Genomic DNA, 22,794 nt, shown 5'->3' with positions numbered 1-22,794 from the left:
CGAGATCTTGATTAAGAATCCATTATGTGCGGCTTCAAAAGCTGGGCCGCACACAGTAGACGTGGAGACGGGGTCTGACGGAGCCCAACAAACATGCTACAATAGCTAATGAGGCACATCCCCATCCCTGAAGGTAGAGAAAAACAAGGGGAAGAGAGTCTTCACCATCTTGTATTTCACTGCAAGGGCTGTCTTGAGTCTTGAAAGCGTATATGAGCATGAGGGCCTCTGGCCACACTGTGTATCAGATTACCCCCCCATCTCACACACCGAAAGGGGCCTCCCTATCCCCCCTGCAGCTATGACCTTCCATCGCTCCGCTATCTTTTTTTCTTTTCTGATCCGCAGGTTACCTGCCCTATCCAATTACCCTTCAGGCTGCTTTCAATGGACCATGTACCACCAGAACACTCCCCTTTCTCCTCTCATTCCTTATCACTCACTCCTTCTCTCTCTTTCCCTCTTGGTGGTGTCCCTGGACCCCTATTTGTGCAGCAGTCCCGGTGGTCCTCTGGATACATTATGTATTACTGACAGTCCTGTTCCTCCTGTACTCTCACACACACACACACACACACACTCCTCCACACCCGCAGCCTTTCGTCCTACTGCAAACTCTCTCAGTCTTTTGGCTGAGGTGCCTGGGAGCAGGATGAGAGAGAGAGAGAAAGAAGACTATGTGTATGTGTGTTTGGGTCTGTGAATGTGATCTCTATCCCTGAGTAGCAGGTTTCCTCATTAGGGGCCAGGGGCCGCACTGCAGTGACAAAGACAGGGACGGAGACAGAGGCCTACTGGAGCCGTTACCGGAGGAAACTCTATCCTATGAGACTGATAACGTGTGCTCTTAAAGAATGTGTGCATTTGTGACTGCTTCAGACCAGTTCTACTGCATTTATGTTTAAATAAAGCATAATTATTAACCTTGTGCATTTGGACCTTAAAGGTGATGTGTCTCGTTTATATGTCACCAAACTGAATTGTAAAAATATTACAAGTCTCAAACTTCTACACTGCAAAAATTTGGTGAATAAACAATTTTCAAATTGCTAGAAAATTTAACAAACAATTACAAAGAAATGTCAAGTAACATGGTGTATTTTCTTTTAACATACACACCACAACCTCAAAATGAAAACGTGTTAAAATGTTAAAATGTCTAGTTCTTACATTTAAGGGATATTTTACCCGAAAATGACAATTCTGTCATGAAAAGTTTTTCATCTGTGGAAGACAAAATAAGACTTTTTTGAAAATATGGTGTGTTTTTTTTTTTTTTAAATTGGGGTCAATGAGGTTTTATGTTATTTTGACTCCCAGAATTCTTCAAAATTATTTTGTGTTCTGCAAAAGACAGACAGATTCGGAAAGACATGACAGAATTTTCATTTTTAGGTGAACTATTCCTTTAAGGAGCTATTTCTACTTGATCAGATGTATTTATAATATTTCTATCTGTGTGATATATAGAGATGCACAATATTGGATTTTTGCCGATATGCAGATATTTTTCTAATTTTGTCATTTTTCATCATCCATTTGAAAAAAATATATTATACATTAATAATCTATATATAAAATAATTTAATTTACAAGTGTCAGGTTTGTGATTTTTATTAGTCATGTAGGCTATAGCTGCTGACCAATAAATCAAATCAGACTTGTGATTTTAAGACATTAATTACTGCTTTATTTATTCAGAAACAGAAATAACAAATGTTATTTTATTAGTCTAATAACAAGTTCACTTCAAGAATGACCAAACTGCTGACGTGATCTTATGGCTAGTGCTCCTTGCACACATGGGAGTTATTGCAGGTGCATAATCAACACATCATTTTATCTGCAAGGCATATTGGCATACTTTTTTTCATATCGGGCCAATGCCGATGATATTTTAAGCCTTTAAGATTTCAATGATATTCCAATAATATTATGCATCCCTAGTAATATAGTCAGATTGGTTATTTTTATTATTGTCATCATTATTTCTTGAAGAAGAACACTCTACTGTGCAACGTCACGCATGCTTCAGTATGTGTAGTAGACGAAACTGCAGTGTTTATTCACATAGAGACACACAGAACATGCAGACTTAATATTTCAATAGCAGTCTTTTTGTCCATATAGCGATTTGATTCATTGTACAGTCCAACGTTTGATTTATTCATCCAAAAATGGACAAATTCACTGACATTCCACTTTATACAGTAATTTCCATTTGTGACATTGGTGATTTCGACCGTGTTTTCTGCATTGTGAACATGTAATGGTATTTGCCTTGTTAAATTGAGTTAGTTGTGTGGAATATTTATTGTTGTGTTATAAAGTTATAACCATTAGAAAGAAGGGTATGCAGTTAATAGAGGTCCCCTCTCAATACACTCTACGTAGCGCTCTCTGTGGCCACTGAATAGATGCAACAATTGTTTCAGCTATGTGCTGGTATGGTGCTATTTGAAAAATACATATCGTACGCAAAATTGAAACTGGTATACCGGCCAAGCACTAACCCAAAACATACTTGAGCATGTTGAAAACATTAAAAGTCTTGTTTCAAACACCAGTGACGGAACGATAATGTAAAACCTGCTGGGTATTGTGAAGGTGAAATCCTGCAACATGCTCAAACAGTTAAAGATTTCAGCTTGCAAAGGCAGATACAATTTGGCATTGTCATTAAATTACTAACTCTAGGAATACAAATAAGGACCACCCTAAGCGCTACAGATGGAGCGTGACTGAATGGAAAATACATACTACAAACATGGAAGGAAGAAGAAAAAGCCTTGTGTTAGGAGAGCTCAGGAACATGTCAAGTCTCAACAGAGCACTGCAGATTTTCTGCCTGTCAGTAAGAGTAACAGAAAAAGAGCAGGAAAGAGACAGAAGCCTAGTTAAACTCATGCTATAGGACAGAGAACATTGATTTATGAATGATAGCCTTATTTTCTAAGAGGATAGCGTCATTCACCTTTTCTAAAACAACATTTATTCTTTTAGAGCTTAATGCAAGATGCTCTCTAAATCACTCTGAAAGAAGCACAACAAGTCTGTTTGTCCTGGAATGAACACTCAGGGGCAAATTCACTAAACGTTTAAAATTTTGCACAACATCTTAGCACAAAAACCTGTGCATATTCACTTACTACATGTACTGCAGTCTAATTCAGTTTTTCAAAAAATTACAAAGCATATGAGATTAGACTTACAGCTAGACATATACTATAAATATATGCTATTTATCCAATAGGCCTGTTCTTCAGTTATAACAAAATGCAATGCTGTTTTGAGTATTATTCTATAGAGACCTACTAGATGACACTTATCGGTATAATAAAATATATGAAAATACATTTAAATATTAATTTTGTTAATATTTAAATATTTCAAAAGCTGTACGATTTTGAATAAATTGAGAATTGACTTTGTGCGTTTCATATAGAGATCACGATTCTCCCACAATCCTGCACAGACAACTAAACAAAACACTGAACAACATTATCTGAAACACCTCTGAAAGTTACTCTATTTTGATCGCTACTGTAGACATCAGTGTCTATATTCGAAGTATAAACTTTCATCCCAGTAATTCTGTGATCATTTGAATATTTTTAACACAGAAATCACAATACTTTGTGGTTAAAAATACCGTTTGTGAAGCTATTTCATACCTAAACATGACTGCTTTCTCTGGATCAGAGTGCGAACACAGATTTGAATATTCTGGTATGATTTCGTCATAGCTTTAATAGACACAGGCGAATCGTTGTCATTTAGGAATTGAATGGGTGTTTGAATCAAGATTGAAATCTTTTAATGATTAATCATGCAGCTCTATTAAACATCAGTCAAAAATATCAGTAAAAATGATTATCGGATTATCTCGATTAGCGATCTACTCTCAGAACCAACCTGAAAGATCCAGAATTGAGCTGGCCAAATTGCATTCACCATAGACTTTGTGGGTGTGTTTTCAGCGTTACTAATTATTTAGTGAATCAGATGGTAAAACAATACAGGAATCCAATCAATAGCAACTGCCCTCTGCAGGCTCCTAAACTCCTCCGCTCAGACCCTGAGGGTTAACTTTTACATTTCCACTGCACCAGTGAAACATGGGAGCATCCGCGTGTCGGCAAACCACACCAGCACCGCAGCAGGCCTTTCGGTGGCCGCAGCTGCCCACAGAGACCCACATCACAGCTGGGCCAGCCCGCTCACAGCCCTGCCAAGCCCTGAAGGAGCCCAGCCACAGCCTGCCCCATGATAAAGCCCGTAGATGTGCTGTGCGTGTGTGTGTTAGGGCATGGGTGGGTCTTGTTCACCGGCTGGCTTTTAGACAAAAAAGGGTGAGGCGTTTCTGTGACAACTCTATTTTGATTGACAGCCCTTCAAATGGTGTCTTTTAAAGAACAAGCATAAAAAAGGGTGTGCGCCTTAAAAATGTGCTCATGAAATGAGACTTTTATCTCATTTTATGTAAATGTTTGTTTATCTCACATGGACCTACATTTAATCTTATTCAAGGCTTTTTAGGCACTTGTGTATAATATAAGGGTGTTCCATCGTTATTGACCGATAATATGATTTATATAGTTTGATCAGTGGTCTCTATAAAGGCCGGTGTAATATTAAAGAAATCTGTCTCATTAATGTTAATCAAACAACAAAAGACAAAGAAAACAAATATAGTAGATTTAGTAGAATTAATCTATATTAAATGTATACAGTGAAGACTGTGCAGTGTTGTCTTACTCTTGATTACTTTCTGTTCATAAAGTTTTATTATTCTTATTTATTTCATAGGAATGCTATATTTATTAAGCTCTAAGCTGTTCCTAATCACCTCTGAGAGAGGAAATGTAATATGTTGCACATGTTCCTTACCAATAAATAAAGAGTTGTCAATTCATGATACTTCCACATCTCTTAAATGTATTATACTTCAAATACATTGTTGTTAAGTATAGTTGGCTTATTATTTATTTCGGTGATCGGTATTGGCCAATACTGCTTCGAGTGATTGGTAATCGGTGATCAGCCCCAAAAATCCTGATCGGAGCACAGCTAAATAACACAGTAATGTAAAGTCAGATTATTTTGTGTAATAATTAAATTCATTTTCCAACGTTTTGAGTGCGCAACTTGTGGGATTGATTAAAATGGTGAGCAATAACTACAATCCCACAATCCTGAGTTTCAGGGCCTGAGTAGGGCTCAGGGTTTGTTGTTTCAAGCAGGACCTCCACCCTGAATTTGAAGCACATTAGTCTCTTCTCACAAGCAGAAAGCCTGATGGTTTGTTTTTCCTTCAGCATTACATACAGTAGAGGTTGAACGCTAAACACTGGAAGCCTATCAGTGGGTTGGATGATGTCATGCCTGACAAATTCCTCTCCTTCTCTACACAAGAGACAAGTTTGAGTCATATTTGAGCTCCAGCACACTGTCTGTCATTCAGAAGACAATTGTACGGTTTGAACTACAAAATTATAAAAAGCAGAAAGATAAGTAAACAGATTGCCTTCTAGTTCACAAGCTCAGTGTAAGACACCTTTCCAAAAGAAGGATAGGCCTGATGGCCCTCAAAGATAGGGCATAAGCTTTATATACTAATTCAAACACAGTACTTGGTTCTTTAAATGTTTGGGAAGACAGCACTTAAATGTTTTTCTTAAAATGTTTGGGAAAAGACCGAGTGCCGTCTGACGCAGAACATGGGATTTAAACTCTGAGTAATGAGTTCCAGCCTAAACCCTCTTTGAACGAAACTACCTGAGATCCTTAAAAAAAAAAAAAAAAATCTACAGACTTACCCAATACTTAAAGAAAAAAAGACGACCACACACATGCACACATAATTTATACCCTATGAAAAAAAGTATATATATATATATATATATATATATATAAAATATAAATATATATATATATATTCACCAAGTCACACCAACACACTGGCAGCTCTATGTCCAGTCAAAGAAGGGCTTCAGTTCTGGAGTCACAGAGCAAGAAGCCAATTCCCTCATGTGAGCTCTAACACAAACAGTCAGCCTTGAGAGCAAACATGTCAACCCAAAAAAAATACAAAATTGAGACAGAAAAAGCAAAGGATTTACAGAAAGAGAAAGACAGCAGGAATGCGAGAAAGGAAGTGTATTAAGCTGCTAATTCCACAGGAACACTATGCCTGTAAGCACACAGTGTGTTTGGGCTGTGCTGATAGCCTATCTGTAATGAGATATGGACAAGGCTGAACACACCACCAATCCACACAAACAACATACACTGGAGTTAGACTGCACAAGTACCAAAAGCAAACCATACACCTTCACCTCCCTTCTTTATTTTCTTAAATGTAAACTTTATTATGTAAAATATGTGCTTTAATACAGTGAATTTTCCAAATGGAATTAACAAAACATTTAAAGGGATAGTTCACCCAAAATCCCGTCAATCCAAACCCAGCTGATTTTCTTTATTGTGATGAACACAATTTGTTGTTTAACAGAATATCCGGGCTGCTCTTTTCCATTCAATGAAGTGGCTTATGAATGGCTCCAAAAATAACTAAAAAAGCACCATTTAAGTATCATAAAACAAAGTATCATACAAACCCGTTGAAGTTCTACAACAGAACAAACGTATTCACTTAAAAAGAAACCTCCCCTTCTGCTAGAGTGCTCAAATTTCAATCATGCTTATATTCAGTTATTTAATGTAAACATCAATAAATCAGTGATATTTAACAAAAATTACCAATACACTAAAAATGTGGTTAAGTAAACATCTTAATAAAGTATTTTTATCGGAATAGATATTATGTTAACAAGACTGTAAATTCTGCAATTTTCCAATCCTTTCATTAAAATATAATAATTCTCAATCATTTCAATTACATGATCTCATTGCTATCAAAATGCTTGTTAGCAAATCAGGTTGCTACAGTTGGTATCAAACATGGTGGTGAGAAGGAAACATTCTTCCACTAAAGAAGGATAAGTTATGAAGATATCAGCATCAGTGGATACCTCGACAGTTTCAAATAACAGTTGTTTTAATACAATATCAGCAAGGTCAAAATTCTATATGCTTACTAATGTTTGGCAGTGAGTGCTGTCCAGATGTCCTTGACAGAATTACCTAAATGTAAGTTGCCTCCCAAAAGGGTTTGATACTGACAAGTCTCATGGCCAGCAAGTTCTTTTCCATAGTACTCCTTCTCAATTTGGTCCATGTGTTCCCTCTCTTTCTCTCTGAATAGGTGAGCTGAGCTGGACAGAAGCTTGATGGGAATGAAACCCAAATAAAACCAGTTTTCTGGGAAGCCATTTCACATTCCAGTGAGACCAGAGAAGCTTCCCACCTTCCAGTAAGAGAGTGTGTACAGACCTGTCTGTGGCTGCACCTATTTGCGTGTCTGTGTGTGTTGTGACACTAAGAGACAGAATGTGTGTGCGTGCTTGTGTGTGTGTGGCTCAACACTTACCCAGTTCATCTCACTCAGTATACCCCTGTTTATCGTTCGGCCCATCTCTCTCCCTCTGTTTCTCTCTCCATCCTTCCCCTTCATTCCTTTCCACTGATCTCAGAGCCTCATCCTGTCATTTGTCTGGTGTCCATTAGAAAAAGAAGATGTGATGGGAGACAGGCGTTTCTAACGCAGCAGATGGTCTTCTTCAAGGCTCCATCAGGAAGCTCACATTAAACAAACCCATTAACTGCCAAGGCAACCTGCCTGCGTCCCAACAACACCATTGACCATGAATGATCTCTAAATAATCACATGGCCATCTCTGTGAGCATTCACAACCCTCCGTTTCTGGAGGACAGAGATGAACTTGAGCGTGTGAATGGAGTGAGTCGGAGGGAGTGTCCGGCTGTCCTCACGATTCTCTCAGCTGGTTTAGACCAAACACAGTGAATCAAGCTGTCTTTGACTAGAATTCAACACTCTAATAAATTACAGGGGGGCCTCTTTACTACCTCAGTACCCCACAGTCTGTCCTGCCTTCTCTCACAGTGCCATACACAAACTCTCTCAGACTCTCTTATAACTCTAAAGCCATTAAATGGAGTGTGAGCATTTGCAAGTGAAAATCACTTAATAAATAACTTGATAATATTAATGAGCCATGCTTTCTCCACAGAACATTATTTAAAATACATTCAAATAATTATGAATGTCATGAAAATTTGATTAATATATTTGAAGTTTCATACTGATCTGTTGAATACTACATCATGTTTTTTTATAATGGCTAATGAAAGTTGTTTCATAAAGCATGTTTGAAAGAAATTTGTGAAAAAAGAAGAAATCCTGAAAAAGTGTATCAGTTTCCACAAAAATATTAAGCAGCACAACTGTTTTCAACATTGATCATTTGAAATATTGAAGTCCCACTGTAATCAATAATTGTATCCCTTAAAACTAAGCTTTGATCACCAAAATTACATTTTGTGTGATTTATCCTGTGAAAATAATTTCGACATGCCTTAAAATAGCTCAAATGGAACTACACCCTTGCTTCATTTAGTATACACGGATCCATGAATATGCAATTAGTATCCACCTCCACTCAATCCCAAGAGCTTAGAATACCTGAACCACTCGGTCAACTTTACTGTAGTAAACGCTACACAATGGCAAGTGGAAATACTGGTTTAATTTAGCCATTTATGTTTGAACCAGAAACTGATTCAGAAGTGGAAGGACAAATTAAACATAATGGTAATTGATATGATTAGGTAAGGCTAATAGATATTCTTCTGATCTTCAGAAGAATATCTGTTTTTGCATAAGGAGTTAACGTTACACATGCAACACTTTGATTAATGGTTGTCTGTTTTGCGTGCAAATGATACGCACTGTAAACCCTTGGGTAGGATTAGGAGTGTGGAGTGCGTGCATATTAGGCTACACGCCATAAAGTGCGTATCATATGCACGCGAAAACTGCGTATCATATGTACGCAAAAACTATTTTTGGCGTATAAATAATACGAGAAATATCATTCGTGCTATAGATACGCACTTAGACTCTGTTATTGTTACTTGGCATTTCGTTAGAAGTTTTGGTAGATTTTAGGGATGCACCAATACCATTTTTTCAGAATCGATCCGATACCAAAAATTCTGAGTATCGGTCGATACCGATCCGATACCAGTGCAGTTTTTTTTTTTTTTTTTAAATCAAGTACAATTTCTATAACTCTGTGTTGAACTGATAATCACTATTTTCACAACTTCATTATAAAGAAAAACAACAACAACAAAAAATATATGATCATAATCTGACATAAATGCTATTATAAGATAGATTAGTGGATAATTCAGCAGTAAAATTTAGTCTAGGAAAATCACGGGTGCACAATAATTGTATAAAATCTGAACATTTTGTGAAAAAAAAAAAAAAAAAAAAACGTTTATTGGGGAACAAATCAGAGAAAACACTAAATCTGGTAAAACTTTGCACATTGCTCTTTGTATTGTTGTAAAATATATTCATAAAAAACAAGATAACAAAAATCTAAAATATCAATTATTTTATATATAGCCTACTATAATAAAAAATGTAAAAGACATTTTTTAAATAGCACAGCTGTTTAATGAGGTAGCAACATATGATAGATAGGACAGAACAATAACGGCTATTGATAATCTTTCATTGCGTCACTGTATTTTGATATGAAAGGCTCCAATAGAGCATCACAGTCCCGCCCACAGCCGGTGCCGGAAGTAAAAATTCAATACAATTTCTCCATTGACAGTTGGGGTATAAGACATAAAAACGTAACCATACATGGTAGACTTAAAACCAGCTACGGCTGTACTAAGCGATTGTATATGCTCATATAACCGCCAAAAGTTCATGGGGCACTAACCTTGTTTTGAGATAAATGCCTTTTATTCGCGATGTCTCTGAGAAATACTTCATTACCCAGAATCCTGAACAATCCCACAATCCCACAGTGATGCATCTGATTGGTGGAGCTCGTGTAACTGTCTGGTTAAACCCCGCGAAAGTCCGTGAAGACTGAAGATCATTAAAAAAAAAAAAAAAACCTGTGTTGCGTTTTTTGCACGGTAGATTTATCAGTGCAATCATGATCTCCTTGGCTGCCATGATGGCTTTTTCAAGGAGGAAAACAAAAGTGTTAAAAGGGGTGAAAACCACTTCAAATCGGGTCATGTAGTTGAGTGTAGCGTGTCCGAGGGTCAGCTTGTGGGTTTTGTAAGGGCCAGCATGAGGGACAAGACTTACAAAGTTGTGGTGAGTTTTGCAGGGAGGTTGGTAACGTTAGTTAGCATCGTTCACTTTAGCTAGGCTACTGTAGCCTTCATATGGTATGAGTCATATCAAGCATTTTATGATGCCACTGTCAAAACAATATTTAGCTTAGGCATACCTCTTCATGCATTTACTGAACATTTGTGTAATAATTCATGGCAAGTTAATAAACTGAATATGACGCACTTTCTGGTTTGCTGACCATCACTTTTTAATTTTCACTTGTTGTTATTAAGAAAATACATTAAATGTTATTAAAATTAAGGATGAACTATAACTTCATGAATAAAATGAGCATGGACCACAAGTGGGAAATTGTTGAGGCATTTGTCAGCAACCTGCCCGTGGGCCGCTGAAACTGATGAGCAGCACGCCGCGGACCGCCAGATCGTGGCGTCATGTGTTGACCACTGAGTGGTGATTGCAGTCAGGTACAAAGGTACAAAGCACTGCACCATGTTGCTAACGTTATCGTTAACCGCTTTTCACACACGCACACAATATAAAATACACGATGATAAATATAAAATTCAATACACAATACCTATAAAAAACACTATTATTTACACGATTACTACTGAAAGAACTGCTATAAACTGCACAAGAAAAAGTTTGCGTGGCTGTCGTCAAATTTGAAAGTCGCTCTAAAGGCTCTTTCGTGGTTGTGGCTTCAGTCAACTTCAGTGAGGCACGGTGGTTTATGGGATGAGTAGTTCCTTCGCTCGGAAATGAAAATATGTACACAGTCTTGTACCTTTGACTTTTTTTGGATTTTCTCGTCGTTTTTTCACTCGAAATGATATGTTGTATGCCTATGAGTTCAGCCGTAGCTGATTATCCTCAGACATGCTCTAAAACTCTTTAGATACGGATTTTCCAAAACGTCAATGGGAGAAATGAATGGGAAATTTACTTCCGGCACCTAAGCGCTCTCGGGCTGTGGGCGGGACTGTGATGCTCTATACAGTGCAGCACAAAGCGCTTATGCGCATCCCGAGTGCAAAATGATGTGCTTGAAGCAACATGAGTCATTGGAAAGTTTAAAGCACAAAGAAAATACATATTGATGCGTAGTGTATTATACAGTATCTATCTATGCAATAGTCTATTCAGCATTTTCTTTTAACAGTTTTAAATTTCAGTTACTGTGCGCGTGAAGAACAAATAGTGCTCTGACTTTACTCCAGTGATCTAACAGACACCCGGTAGAAAGTAACATGATTAAGGTACAGCAATAAAGTCCAGCGAGATAAAGTTGTTTTATGCGAAACCATAGACTTTTATCTACAGATCAAGTATGATAATAGTAACATTGAATCATCTTGGAGAGAGTTTCATCGTGTTAACTGTCGTAACCGAACGCGACGCGCTGTTTGAATGCTGAATGAAGAATGATTGACAGCCGCAGCTGAGGGAAACGTTTACGTGAGCTTGAATTTAACGACTTAAATATTAATTTCTATCTCACATTATACTATATAATGGCTTCAGAACACTTATAATATTGTGCACGAAAACTTATGGTGCTTTATAATGTTTGTGTGCGTTTTGTGGGGCTTAACAATAACAATGAATAGTATACGCACAATATCGGATTTGGATCGGCCTCGTCTGACCGATACCCGATCCAGCAAAAATGGCAGTATCGGATCAGTGCATCCCTAGTAGATTTGGGCTTACACTTTTTGAAGTCTTAGCCTAGCTCCCTGAGGTTGCGTTCCAGATGACTGTGGAGATTAGTTTCCTCTCGACGAGGCCAAAATTTTTCGCCACGACTTAGCGACACCGTCATATCGCGTTTTTTTCGCGTGCAAATTCGTTATTTCAAATGCAGGCGCGCGGGAAGCGTGCTCAAAATGGAAGCACATTTTTCCAGGCCCGCCTATACCGCGACGAGATGAGAACATCTCAACTTTACAGAATTCCGCAAGCTCATGCAGGTCATGGTTGCATAGCAACGACAGACGCAAGCGCTTGTGGAAAAAAGGAGATAGCGGCGCGGCCGCGCTTTCCATGCGTTTTTAGACGCGATATGTGAATGGCCCCTTACACAGTACCTGCATTTATGACACGTCTTCTCTATTGAAGCCAAAATATTGGCATATTTCAGACGTACAGTTTTTTTTTTTGGCACAGGGTTTTTTTTCTTCGCTGTTGTCATTTTTCTCGCTTGTCTCTACTCCCGCCATTTATTTTCCACTCTCTGCTCTGAGCCACTAGGTTCCCCTTTAGGCCCGATCTAGCCAATAGCATAATAGCACCTACTGGGGAGGCGGGTATAAAGATAGTAAGGCCCCATTTGATTGGTCGAATTTGGATAAACAACCTATGCATGCATGACACAAATGCTTGGCACATAAAATAAATGCAATTTATCGCACATCACTGCGATACGGATATCGCATAAACTTGATTTTCACCACAGGGGGTCTTTAAAATGATTTCTGAAGGATCATGTGACACTGAATGGCTGCTAAAAATTCAGCTTTGCAATCACAGGAAGAAATTATTTTTTTAAATGGATTTTTTCTTCTTTTTTCAAATAAATACTGCCTTGGTGAGAAAAAAATATATATATATACACTGAACCCAAACTTTTAAACAGTAGTGTATTTTTTTATTTATAAGGTAATTACTAGGTCTACTGACTGGACAAAATATCAGTGTGAATTTGAAATCAACTATGCCCACAGTTTCTCAGTTGAATGCAGTCCCTAAAACCTTGCCTTTGCATGAAGGATGATCTTTTCTGCATGTAATTGTCATAGTTTTTTAGAGTAATATGCTCCTCATTCCTAACCTAGCTCATCTCTTCCTCTATGTGGTTGTTTGCCATTGCATTGTCCCTTGTCACCTCAAATCTAATACAAAATAATGGTTGTTTTGTCACTGTAAACTGTTGTCAATGTACCTACTAGTGTTTTAAACTTCCAGTCCTGACAAGTCTCTCTCTCACACACACACACAAAATATTGCAAACTCTTAAAAATAGCAACGCAAAATGAAGCATGACTGGCTTAAATATGACATGCCAACCAGACGAGGACACAGCAGAGGTTTCCGAAATGAGGAAGAAAATGATAAACTGGTAATAACTGTTTATTTTACTGGCCTCTAGACATAATGTATCATCAGCTCAGTTTAAATAAATTCAACAGGTGCTGCTTTTCTGTCTCTCTCACACTCATAAACACATACAAATTGTTGGCAGGGGCAGCGTGTGGACAGATGCGGGGGACCCAGGGGGGTCATCTCCAGGTCAGGAAGCGCTCGGCTGTGGGGCGATGACGGACCCTGCGACTCGAGGTCACCAGGGGTCGCGCACATGGGCAGAGAGGAAATGCCAGCCAAGTGGCACTGTGTAGGACCACACACGTACAAATGTTCGGCTAGAAGGAGAGGTGCCATGTTAAACACTCCTTACTGGAAGAGCTGGACAGAGAAGACATCCGCACTTCTTCAGCTGCTGGATACTTCTCAAGGAGCCTAACCACCAGAGAACACAACACACGCAAACCTTGGATTAGAGTTCATCTCCGGTCGGACTCCTACTGGGGACTACTTGTCAGTCCACTAATCCAGTCCTCACAGTTCCTTACAGCAGAACGGACATTTGGTGGATATTTTCTTCACATGGGACGAAGTCCACAGGACAAGGGCATGGCCAGTAAGGTTTGATTTGAGGTCTGAAAGCTGTATGTATAAACACTTGCAATGCTTTAAGAAGTTCTGGCAGCCTAACAGTCTCTCTCTTTGTCCCACATCCACCATTTCTGAATGAGAGAAAAGCTCTTACGTGTCTCTCTAACCATCATGAGCCTTCGTTTATGCTCATCAAAAATAGTAAAGTACAAAGAGGGAGAGATATAAAACAGAGTGACAGTGATTTTATTAGGAATGGGAATCATAAAGAATTTAACCATTTTAGTTACAATTCCTCTTAACGGTTTTGGTCTAGAGTAAAGTTAAAGAGATATTCAATGAAAAATCACAACAACAAAATAAAAAACTTTACAAACGTAATAAGTCTTGTAAAGGGTGTCATCTTTTTAATGGCTTTTTTTTAGGCAGATTTAATTGAATCCAATATTTGGCCTTAAATATTAAACAACAACAATACCAATCAAAAATGTCCTTAATATTTATAAAATTCTGCTGACAAACTTCATAATGTGTATCTTTAAGTACACAATGTCAAACAAGGAACCAGTCAGTAATTAAACTGAGTCTCACTGTAAGTTATAAGCTGTATGTGTTTGTTTCACTAAAAAAAAACAATTCATTAGAGTGATTTGTTCAGGAATCAGAGTACATGGTCACGTAGTATGTTTTTGATTCACTAAAAAGAACTGATTAATAAGAGTCATTTATTCTATAATCTGACTACATATGTTCAAGCTTTAGATTCAAGAGTGGTCTCGTGGTTCCTATGAACATGTAGTGCATGAAACTCTGTCAGTTTTATTTAAAGGGGCTATATGTAAAAAATGTCACGTATTAATTGCGAAACTAAATGTAACGAAACTTTAAAAAACTAGACCTTCCCCGACTTCCTAGGTCGTCTATGAAAGATTGTAAACCCAGGTGGTTATTGCCGGGAAAATAAAAAGGATGTGACGTTTACGGGCGCTCCTGAGAGCCTCTCTTCCATTCTATGACACATGAAATGAATGCTTATACAATGTTCAGGATATTGCCAAAAGAGCTATTCTGTACTGTAATGTCAGTGTGCCATGCAAAGAAAAGCGATTAATTCAAACTATGGTCTCACATTGTCAGATATAGTCTACAGTCTCAAATATACTTCATAATAAAACTATCATAACAGTGTAATTTCAAGTTAAGTCACCTTTATTTATATAGCGCTTTATACAATACAGATTGTTTCAAAGTAGCTTTACAACAGGAAAATTATGCATCTTGGCTGTTGTTCAGCTAAAATCAGTTCAGTGTTGATTCAGTTCCATTGTAAAGATCATCAATTATTAAATTAGTTAATTTCATCTATATAGCAGTTCTAAAAAAAAAAGGGATGTCCTCGTCCAGCTCAGTTCAGTTCTCATACAACAGCGTCAGTAGTCAGAACAATAATATTGTTGAATATTAAGTGAATATTGAATATTATTAATTACTTCATCTGTCAACATGATGCTGGTGAATTACAGAGCTTGTGCAAACATATCCTCATCGCTATGCTCACATGCTTTCTTAACTGCTGCTTTCTCACTGCTGTCATTTTTATTGTGTGTTTATTTTGTTTCTAAGAGGAAAGCGTGCAGCACCTATTTACATATTCATCTAAACATCGCTCTAACTTCATTTAACCCTAAGCAAAAAGTGAAAAAAGGACTTCGCTGTGAGTATATCGGGGCATTACGTTACGTGTGCAGAAGTGCGAGCACAAGCAGCAAGTTGCTGGCTGCAGTTCACTTAACAGCCACCGGTGTCACTAATAATAAGGGTTTCTGAATTATCCAAATAGGAGAATAGCCCCTTTAAAAAATGAACAGTTCTGGATTGAAAAAAAAAAAACTTGGTTGCCAACCATAGATTTTTTTTGTATTAAGTTCAATGTTTGGGACTAAAACTGGATACGCAAAGTTGTTCTTGTAAAAACGAAAATGAAGTCACAGACATTCATGAGGCTTCACCTGTAATGGCTGAGAAAGTCTTTGCCAGAACGCTGAACACAGAGGGCCCTCTTTTCCTCCAGAGCTCTTCTCATGACCTGTGTGTCTGTGTGTGTGTGTGTGTGTGTGTGTGTGTCTGTGTGTGTGTGTGTCTGTGTCTGTGTGTGTGTGTGTGTGTGTGTGTGTGTGTGTGTGTGTGTGTGTGTGTGTGTGTGTGTGTGTGTGTGTGTGTGTGTGTAGGTATGACTGAAGGCTGCCTGTGCTCATGTGCATATAAAACAACCTTTATCCTGAACCATCCCAATTCACCACATAACATCAGTTAGAGCTGTAAATCATTTGTGCAGCACTGAGGCATACAAACCATCTTCAGATAAAACATTGCATCTCAAAGGTTCAGCTAATCCATAGTTTTCACCCTAGTAATTTTATCTGACAGAATCAAGAAAAGTGTGTCTTTCTGGTGGCCTGCTCAAAAAATCGAAATCAAAAGAAGAGCAATGACAAACTTTCATCCTCTAATTCACTCTCGAACACCATTAAAAGTGCATTACCCTACCAGGCATTTTCTGTCACGTACCCTCTGACTGCACAGAAACGGTTTTGTCTTCAGACGTGAATGTGAAAAAACAAGATCACTAATCGCTCTATACATTCAGTCAGGGAAAGGTGTGGAAAAATGGTGCTGCCGGTTCCATCTGACTGAGCTTGTAGACGTGCAACCCTTCTCACAGCCTTTAAGATGGAAAAGAACATGGCGTCTCTGTTTTGTTAATGGGACACAAAGGCACATTCCAGCTCCTCAATGCTGAAGGGCTTTACTGAGGCTGAGGCAAGAGTTTGCTAATGGCGTGTGGACAGACGGTTAAGGGGGGATATCCCCACTGCACTAAGCCAGCGCACACACACATATACACAAGGGAAATTCTTTCAGCCAGTGACGGGACACCAAAAAAGAGGCAAGGTAAATTGAAAAGTAGCATGGGTCAAAAATAAAGGAGTCACACGCTTGACTATGAAGGACATACAATTGAATAGTAACAAAAAAGATCTTTTTTTTTAAACTTACTGGAAAAGAACAAGATAACTAAGGAAAGAAGTGAGTAGCAAGGGTCTCTTCATGGGGAGGTAAAACAATTAACAAACAACTAGGTAAGACATTTGAAATTATTACAAGAAAAAAAAAAAATCTAAAATACTTTTTCAAATATATGAGTTAAGCATAAATCCCAACCCCAACCCCCACCCCCAACTAAGAAAGCACTTATCAATACAACAAAACAGATTTTTTTTACTAGGTGCTTGTTAAAACACTATCAAGGCCAAAGTGCACTGTAATATGCTATGAACCACCTGCATCGGGAGTTAAATAAGTATATAGTTACATCTGTCCATACAGCTCAGTCAAGGTCAAAGTTTCTCTGGTGTGGAGCGATACTACAGTGCATATTTGTTTCTTAAGCTGGTGCTAAGTCTCTCACTCGCCCTGCTACGATACTCCACCTAAACAGAGTATGATTAACCTGGAGTATTGCGCAACAACCTGTTGAAGTAAGCAAACTATATTAACCCCACTGAGGGCTGCTATCTAGACTAGAGAATAATTATCAACCAGACTGTGCCCACTCTCTTCTCACACTTTTACACTTGTTTCCCTCCCTTTTTTTTCTCTGACCCTCCGAATCCTGATATCCTCCAACATATTTTTCTTTGTCACTTTACCAGTTTTCAACTTCAACTCCCTCCCTCTATTGTCCTTTCTCTTACTAATTCTCCAGTTCTGTTCTTCTCTGCAGGGAGAGACAGTGTGGCGACAGCTGAAGGCAACCCAGAGTACGGGCAGAGAGAACAGCCCAACTATTATCAATTACATAAATAAATACCAGAAATGCAGTAAAGCGTGCAGCAGGCCGACGCAGCCGGATGCAGCAATACGGCTGGAGCGGTGGCAGCGCATTTCACAACTTATGACTATTACCACACAGACTGACTGAGAGATGTCCCATCATCTGCTCATCATCACTCGTGGACTGATCAGAAATGTGCATTTTATCAAAAATTTGACCACAATAAAACACAAACTGTTTAAATATAGACGCCTTTCATCACTAACATAGTTTCCAGATTATGCTATGTTACAAATAAGAGAAAATACGGTCACATATTAATTTTATAGTCTTCAAAATGATTAAGTGGAAGTAGCAACAGATCTTTTATTCCCTATTGTGACTTACACATAAGTGTAACGGATTGTTGAAAAAGAAAAAATATAGGACAGAGACCAGGTTCTATCCATCAGTTGTTATTTGGATGTTGAGATGTGGTTGTTGCACTCAAACATGAAGGTGAGCTTGCACACAATTGTGGAGGGATTTAAGTAGACTAAATATTAGAAGAAGTACGGCATACGGCAGTTTTTTTTTTTTTTATAATTATTTATTTAAAAATTTTGAAAGTGAATGGATGAATGGTTCACAATAAGATCTATAACATGCACTTACAAAATAGATAGGGAGAATTTTCATTACATGCTGAATTAAAAATAAATAAAATGTTTGAGACATTATTCATCTCAATGGCAAAAAAATGTCCCAATTTAGCTTACCTGAATTCCCCCTAGTCCAACAATATAATGTGGCTTGCTGGTGAATTGGTTCATATTGGTCAAGAAACATTTAACAACATGCTGTTGGTTATAATGATGACACTGCCTAACAAAATGTTTCACATATAAAAAAAAAATATATATATATTTATATATATATATATATATATATATATATTTATATATATATATATATATATATATATATATAAACCCAATCGGGAGTATTAGCATCCTGCTGATGCCTACACATGCATCCCTCCTATTTCCATATAATTCACTGACATCTAAGATGACCACTGCCGCCGCTAGTGTTAACTCTGTGGCTTTATTTCTGGCTTTATCGCTTCTCCAGACTGGACTTAGCTTGGCGTTGAGTTACATGCTGCAGCTTGGCAGAGATATTTCGAGAGCCCGTCAAGCTGTTTTCAAAATGTATGGGCACCAAGAGAGAGCTGCAGAATAAACACTCACCTCCAGACTTGCTTCTAAACAATTTGGCAGAAAAGTAACACACAACAGAGTAAAGGCACAAAAAATGCCGGTAAAGTCTAATGAGGTGAGGGACATGATTCGCACGTGCCACAGACACTGGGCTCTGGCTCAGCCCAGCAATAAACCAGCCTTTCTGTATTAACAGATGGAAAAAAGTTCTCAAAGTCAACCGGTGAGACATCAAACTATGCACGGTTGATGCAAATGCTTGTTGATACAGACCAAAGGAGTCAGCATCAAGAATTAAGGCCCATTAACACCAAGGACAATAACTATAAAGTTTTAATAATCATTCTAATAAGGCCACACGATATTGCTGGAATCACTTTCAGAACATTTTTTTTTTCCAGATGATGAACAATAAAAACATTGAGAGACAATCAGAATCCAACTGACTTTAAGGAGCTTGAGCATTTAAAACCACATAATAAAGACAGCATAACTGCATGCTCTCGCTTATAATAAAAAAGAATGTTATCGTGCATTGGCGTGGATGCTAATTTAGTTGTTATAGTTCTTTATAGTTTTAGTTCTTATTGTGAATGGGCCTTTAGTCAGTAATGGTAAAGCTTACTGTTTGACAGTATACTTACACATACTTAAATTACTTGTGTCTTTTAATGTGGGAGGGCTCCTGGATTATCAGTGATTCAAAGTTCAATTCAAAAATGAAGAAAATGTAACCGTAAAAAAATTCAGAAAGATATAATACTAGTGTCCGTTGTGCACTGCAAAAAAAAAAAAAAAAAAAAAACAGCAGTAGACTGCTGAGAAAGACATTTGTGGAAAGCCCTATATATAGAAAAGCACCTCAACTCACCTCAATATATAAATAACTGGCTCAAAATCTACCTTTTTTATGCTGCATGGGTTTAAAAGCAGGCTGGTATGGTTTTAAAGGCTGGCTGCATTCAATAATAGATGAGCAGCCCTCTCTTTATTAACCGCATGGGTCATTTAGTCCGTTACACTCACACCAAGTAGCCTACCCAAAAGCGGCCTAAGATGGACTTTGAGCTACAAAACTAAAAATCTCAGCTATGAATTTCTGAAGAAATTTAGCTAATATTTGTACTGTAATAATGATTACTTACTGCCAGTCATGTCCATCAAAACTACTTAATTTGGATTTTTCACCCTTAATCTTGAACATTTTGTACTGCAGCTTAGTTCTTTCTATAAAAGTGAGTGGATAAGGTGTGTTTCTGAGTCACAAAAGAGTTTATCATGGTTTGAAACTACATGATCAATGATCTTATTAACTTGAAGACTGAAAACAATTTTAGACTTGTTTTAGGCAGACACATTATGGTTAGTTTGCGTAAATGCATGAACTAGACATGCGTCATTATTTTGCGGGATTGCTACATGCTGTTATTGGTATTTCTACAGTAATTCGTTAAAAAAAAGAAGGAAAAAAAAAGATATTTTTAGATATGGGAGCCAAATACGTCTAAAACAGTTTTCTACATTCAGTATGCACTTGTTCCCAGCATGAACTTGATTGTTAAACGTTATTGTAGTAACTTACAGGTAATATGTGAAAGCGCTGAGGCCGGTGGGAACAGTGGTCAGTGCTCGTCCAGAACAGTCCGCTCCTCCGTCCTCATCGCAGCGGCACAGCGGAGAGCATGTGGCCGGAGTGGATTGTCCCTCTCCCGCAGTGGCTGACTGCCCCCCTATCCACAAGCCCAACACAAGCATTCGGACTGCCAGCAATGCCATTTTTCTCTTCATTTCGACCCAAAAGACCCTCGAAGGCAAATGCGTTGTTTGTTTCGCCAGCAAACGGAGGTAACTGTTAGTGATAGTTCCTTAAACATAAGAACAAGTACAACATCAAGCTCTCAGAAGTCTTTAGGTTGAATTCGCTAGGTTTAATCAGATTTAGGCATGATGTGGGCGATTTAACGGACTAAAATTAAGCTACAGCATGTCTTATTGTTTGTGAGTGCCCAAAAGAAACGTTATGCTATCTGCTTTTCTTTCAGCCATGATCGGTGTAAATAAGTGCTCTTACCTAATGCCCGCGAACGATAAGCAGATCGGGCCAGTCAACGGTCATTCTGAAGTCTCGAGCTTCACGCCTCCAAAAACACAAAATAAACACCTTTAGCTTAGATTCCCGGGTCTAAACAAACGGGGCTCCAGATTGGCGTGATTCGCTAAGCGTCAGCTTCCAGGAAAACACTCACAAAACCGCGACAAACACAGCGGTTACAACAGCATTTTCACTCTCTCCCTCTCTCTGATTTGTTTCCTGTAGAAAACACGGTCAGCTCTCAATCGAGCCTCACGTTTCCCCCTCTACTGGCTCTGGCTCTCTCTCTCTCTCTCTCTCTCTCTCTCTCTCTCTCTCTCTCTCTCTCTCTCTCTCTCTCTGCAGGACAGCCAGTGAGGTGCTGAATATGTTAATACAAACCTACATATTAATGATTTCTCGACGTCTGTTGTATAGTGTGAAGCCGAAAGTAGCCAACTTGTGACTGTGAAATATTCAAAAGCCTTATTTACATAATCAAGAAATGGGTTTAATAATAAACCCATTAATTGGGGCGTGGTTAAAACTACACAAATGTGGTGTTTACTATTCACACCCTGTTTTGCAAAAGCGCATGAAAAAAATTGGCATACCTAGGCCTACACACTGGACATATAATTAGCCTTGCTGTTGTCCTCTGTAGATAAAACCTTAACAATTAAAAGCCTTTTATTCACTTTTAGAATTACAGAACAGCTGTGGGGAAAATAGCCTACTTGAGGTCATTCAAAAGAGATTAGAGATAAACTAATCCAAATTCATTAAAGAGAATCCACTGCGACACAGCTCAAGCAGGTACACAGTACAGCTGAGAACAAAGTACATTTATGCATTAAAAGGGGTCCTATTATGCTTTTCCTCTTTTTCAACTTTACCAATTGTGTAATGTTGCTGTTTGAGTAAAAAAAAAAAAAAAAAAAAAAAGATCTGCAAGGTTACAAAGCTCAAAGTCCACTCTAAAGGGAGATATTTTATTTAACAGAATCCCCTTTTCATGAACTACAACAAACAGCTCGTTTGGACTACAACCCGTTTTTCTCCTGGTCTTATGAAGTCACAATGTTACTCATTTAAATAACCTGCACCCACAGAATAGCTACACCAAAAAAGGGAGTGAGGCCTGGTTGAGCTGTGCTAGAGAAGATGAAGAGTGTTGCTGCTATCTCGAAGAGATGCTGTTTTTCCACCCCATTTCCAAAACCCTTTTGTTTGGCCTTCTTAGGTGGACCCAGAGCCATAGAGAGAAAGAGTTGCGACACTCTTTGATGTCGCCGCTATGGCTGTCACGTGGTTCATGTAAGCCCCAATAGTTCCAAAACATACGCTGGCTGTCATGTTCTTCTATGGGACAGACAGCAGCGATTGCATTATTGAACGGTAAATATAAAATAAAACACACACCCAAGTAATTTTTCAGCTGTTATTGCATTATTGCATTTTGTTAATGTCAGTTTTGCATTTGGAGATAAGTTTTAGGCTATATTTTTGGAGGGAAAAGCTTAGTGTTCATGTTCGCATGGGTAGTAGCACTGGCTTTAGCGGCTCTAACTTAACTTTTCCATATCATTCATCTGATGATAGACGTCTCATGATATTTATTTTAGCACAACTGGGCTATATTAGGCTATTGATTCCCGTGATTTTGTTTATAAATTTTGATTCAGCCATTAGCCTACCTTGTACCTTCGTGATCACGCAAAGAGGTCTGCCGTGGCGGTCCGTTCAGAAA

At 38.2% G+C, this 22,794-nt stretch overlaps 2 protein-coding genes across 3 annotated transcripts in view; one reads left to right on the top strand and one right to left on the bottom strand.

Annotated features, from left to right (window-relative positions):
• kcna4 (potassium voltage-gated channel, shaker-related subfamily, member 4) overlaps positions 1–15,116 on the top strand; it is a 112,605-nt gene extending 97,489 nt beyond the window's left edge. The window contains exons 4-6 of one of the 2 annotated variants that reach the window (XM_084108942.1): positions 7,268–7,375; positions 13,287–13,382; positions 13,506–15,116. The gene's annotated coding sequence lies outside the window, so the exon portion shown is untranslated. The remainder of the gene's footprint in view (positions 1–7,267; positions 7,376–13,286; positions 13,383–13,505) is intronic. The other variant, XM_084108943.1, reaches the window with a different exon arrangement.
• The window catches only part of lgr4 (leucine-rich repeat containing G protein-coupled receptor 4), a 56,089-nt gene extending 34,753 nt beyond the window's left edge, over positions 1–21,336 (bottom strand). Inside the window, exons 1-2 of the mRNA XM_084109629.1 lie at positions 21,045–21,336; positions 20,556–20,838 (exon numbers count right to left, since the gene is read on the bottom strand). Coding sequence (XP_083965755.1) covers positions 20,556–20,761 — 206 coding nt within the window. The 5' untranslated portion in view covers positions 20,762–20,838; positions 21,045–21,336. The remainder of the gene's footprint in view (positions 1–20,555; positions 20,839–21,044) is intronic.
• Positions 21,337–22,794: the final 1,458 nt, after the last annotated feature.

Source organism: Abramis brama (assembly GCF_963993115.1).
Source record: "Abramis brama genome assembly, chromosome: 3".
In the NCBI taxonomy this organism is placed as follows: Eukaryota; Metazoa; Chordata; class Actinopteri; order Cypriniformes; family Leuciscidae; genus Abramis; species Abramis brama.
The sequence above is the reverse complement of the archived record's forward strand: the minus strand, read 5'-3'. Positions and strand labels throughout refer to the sequence as shown.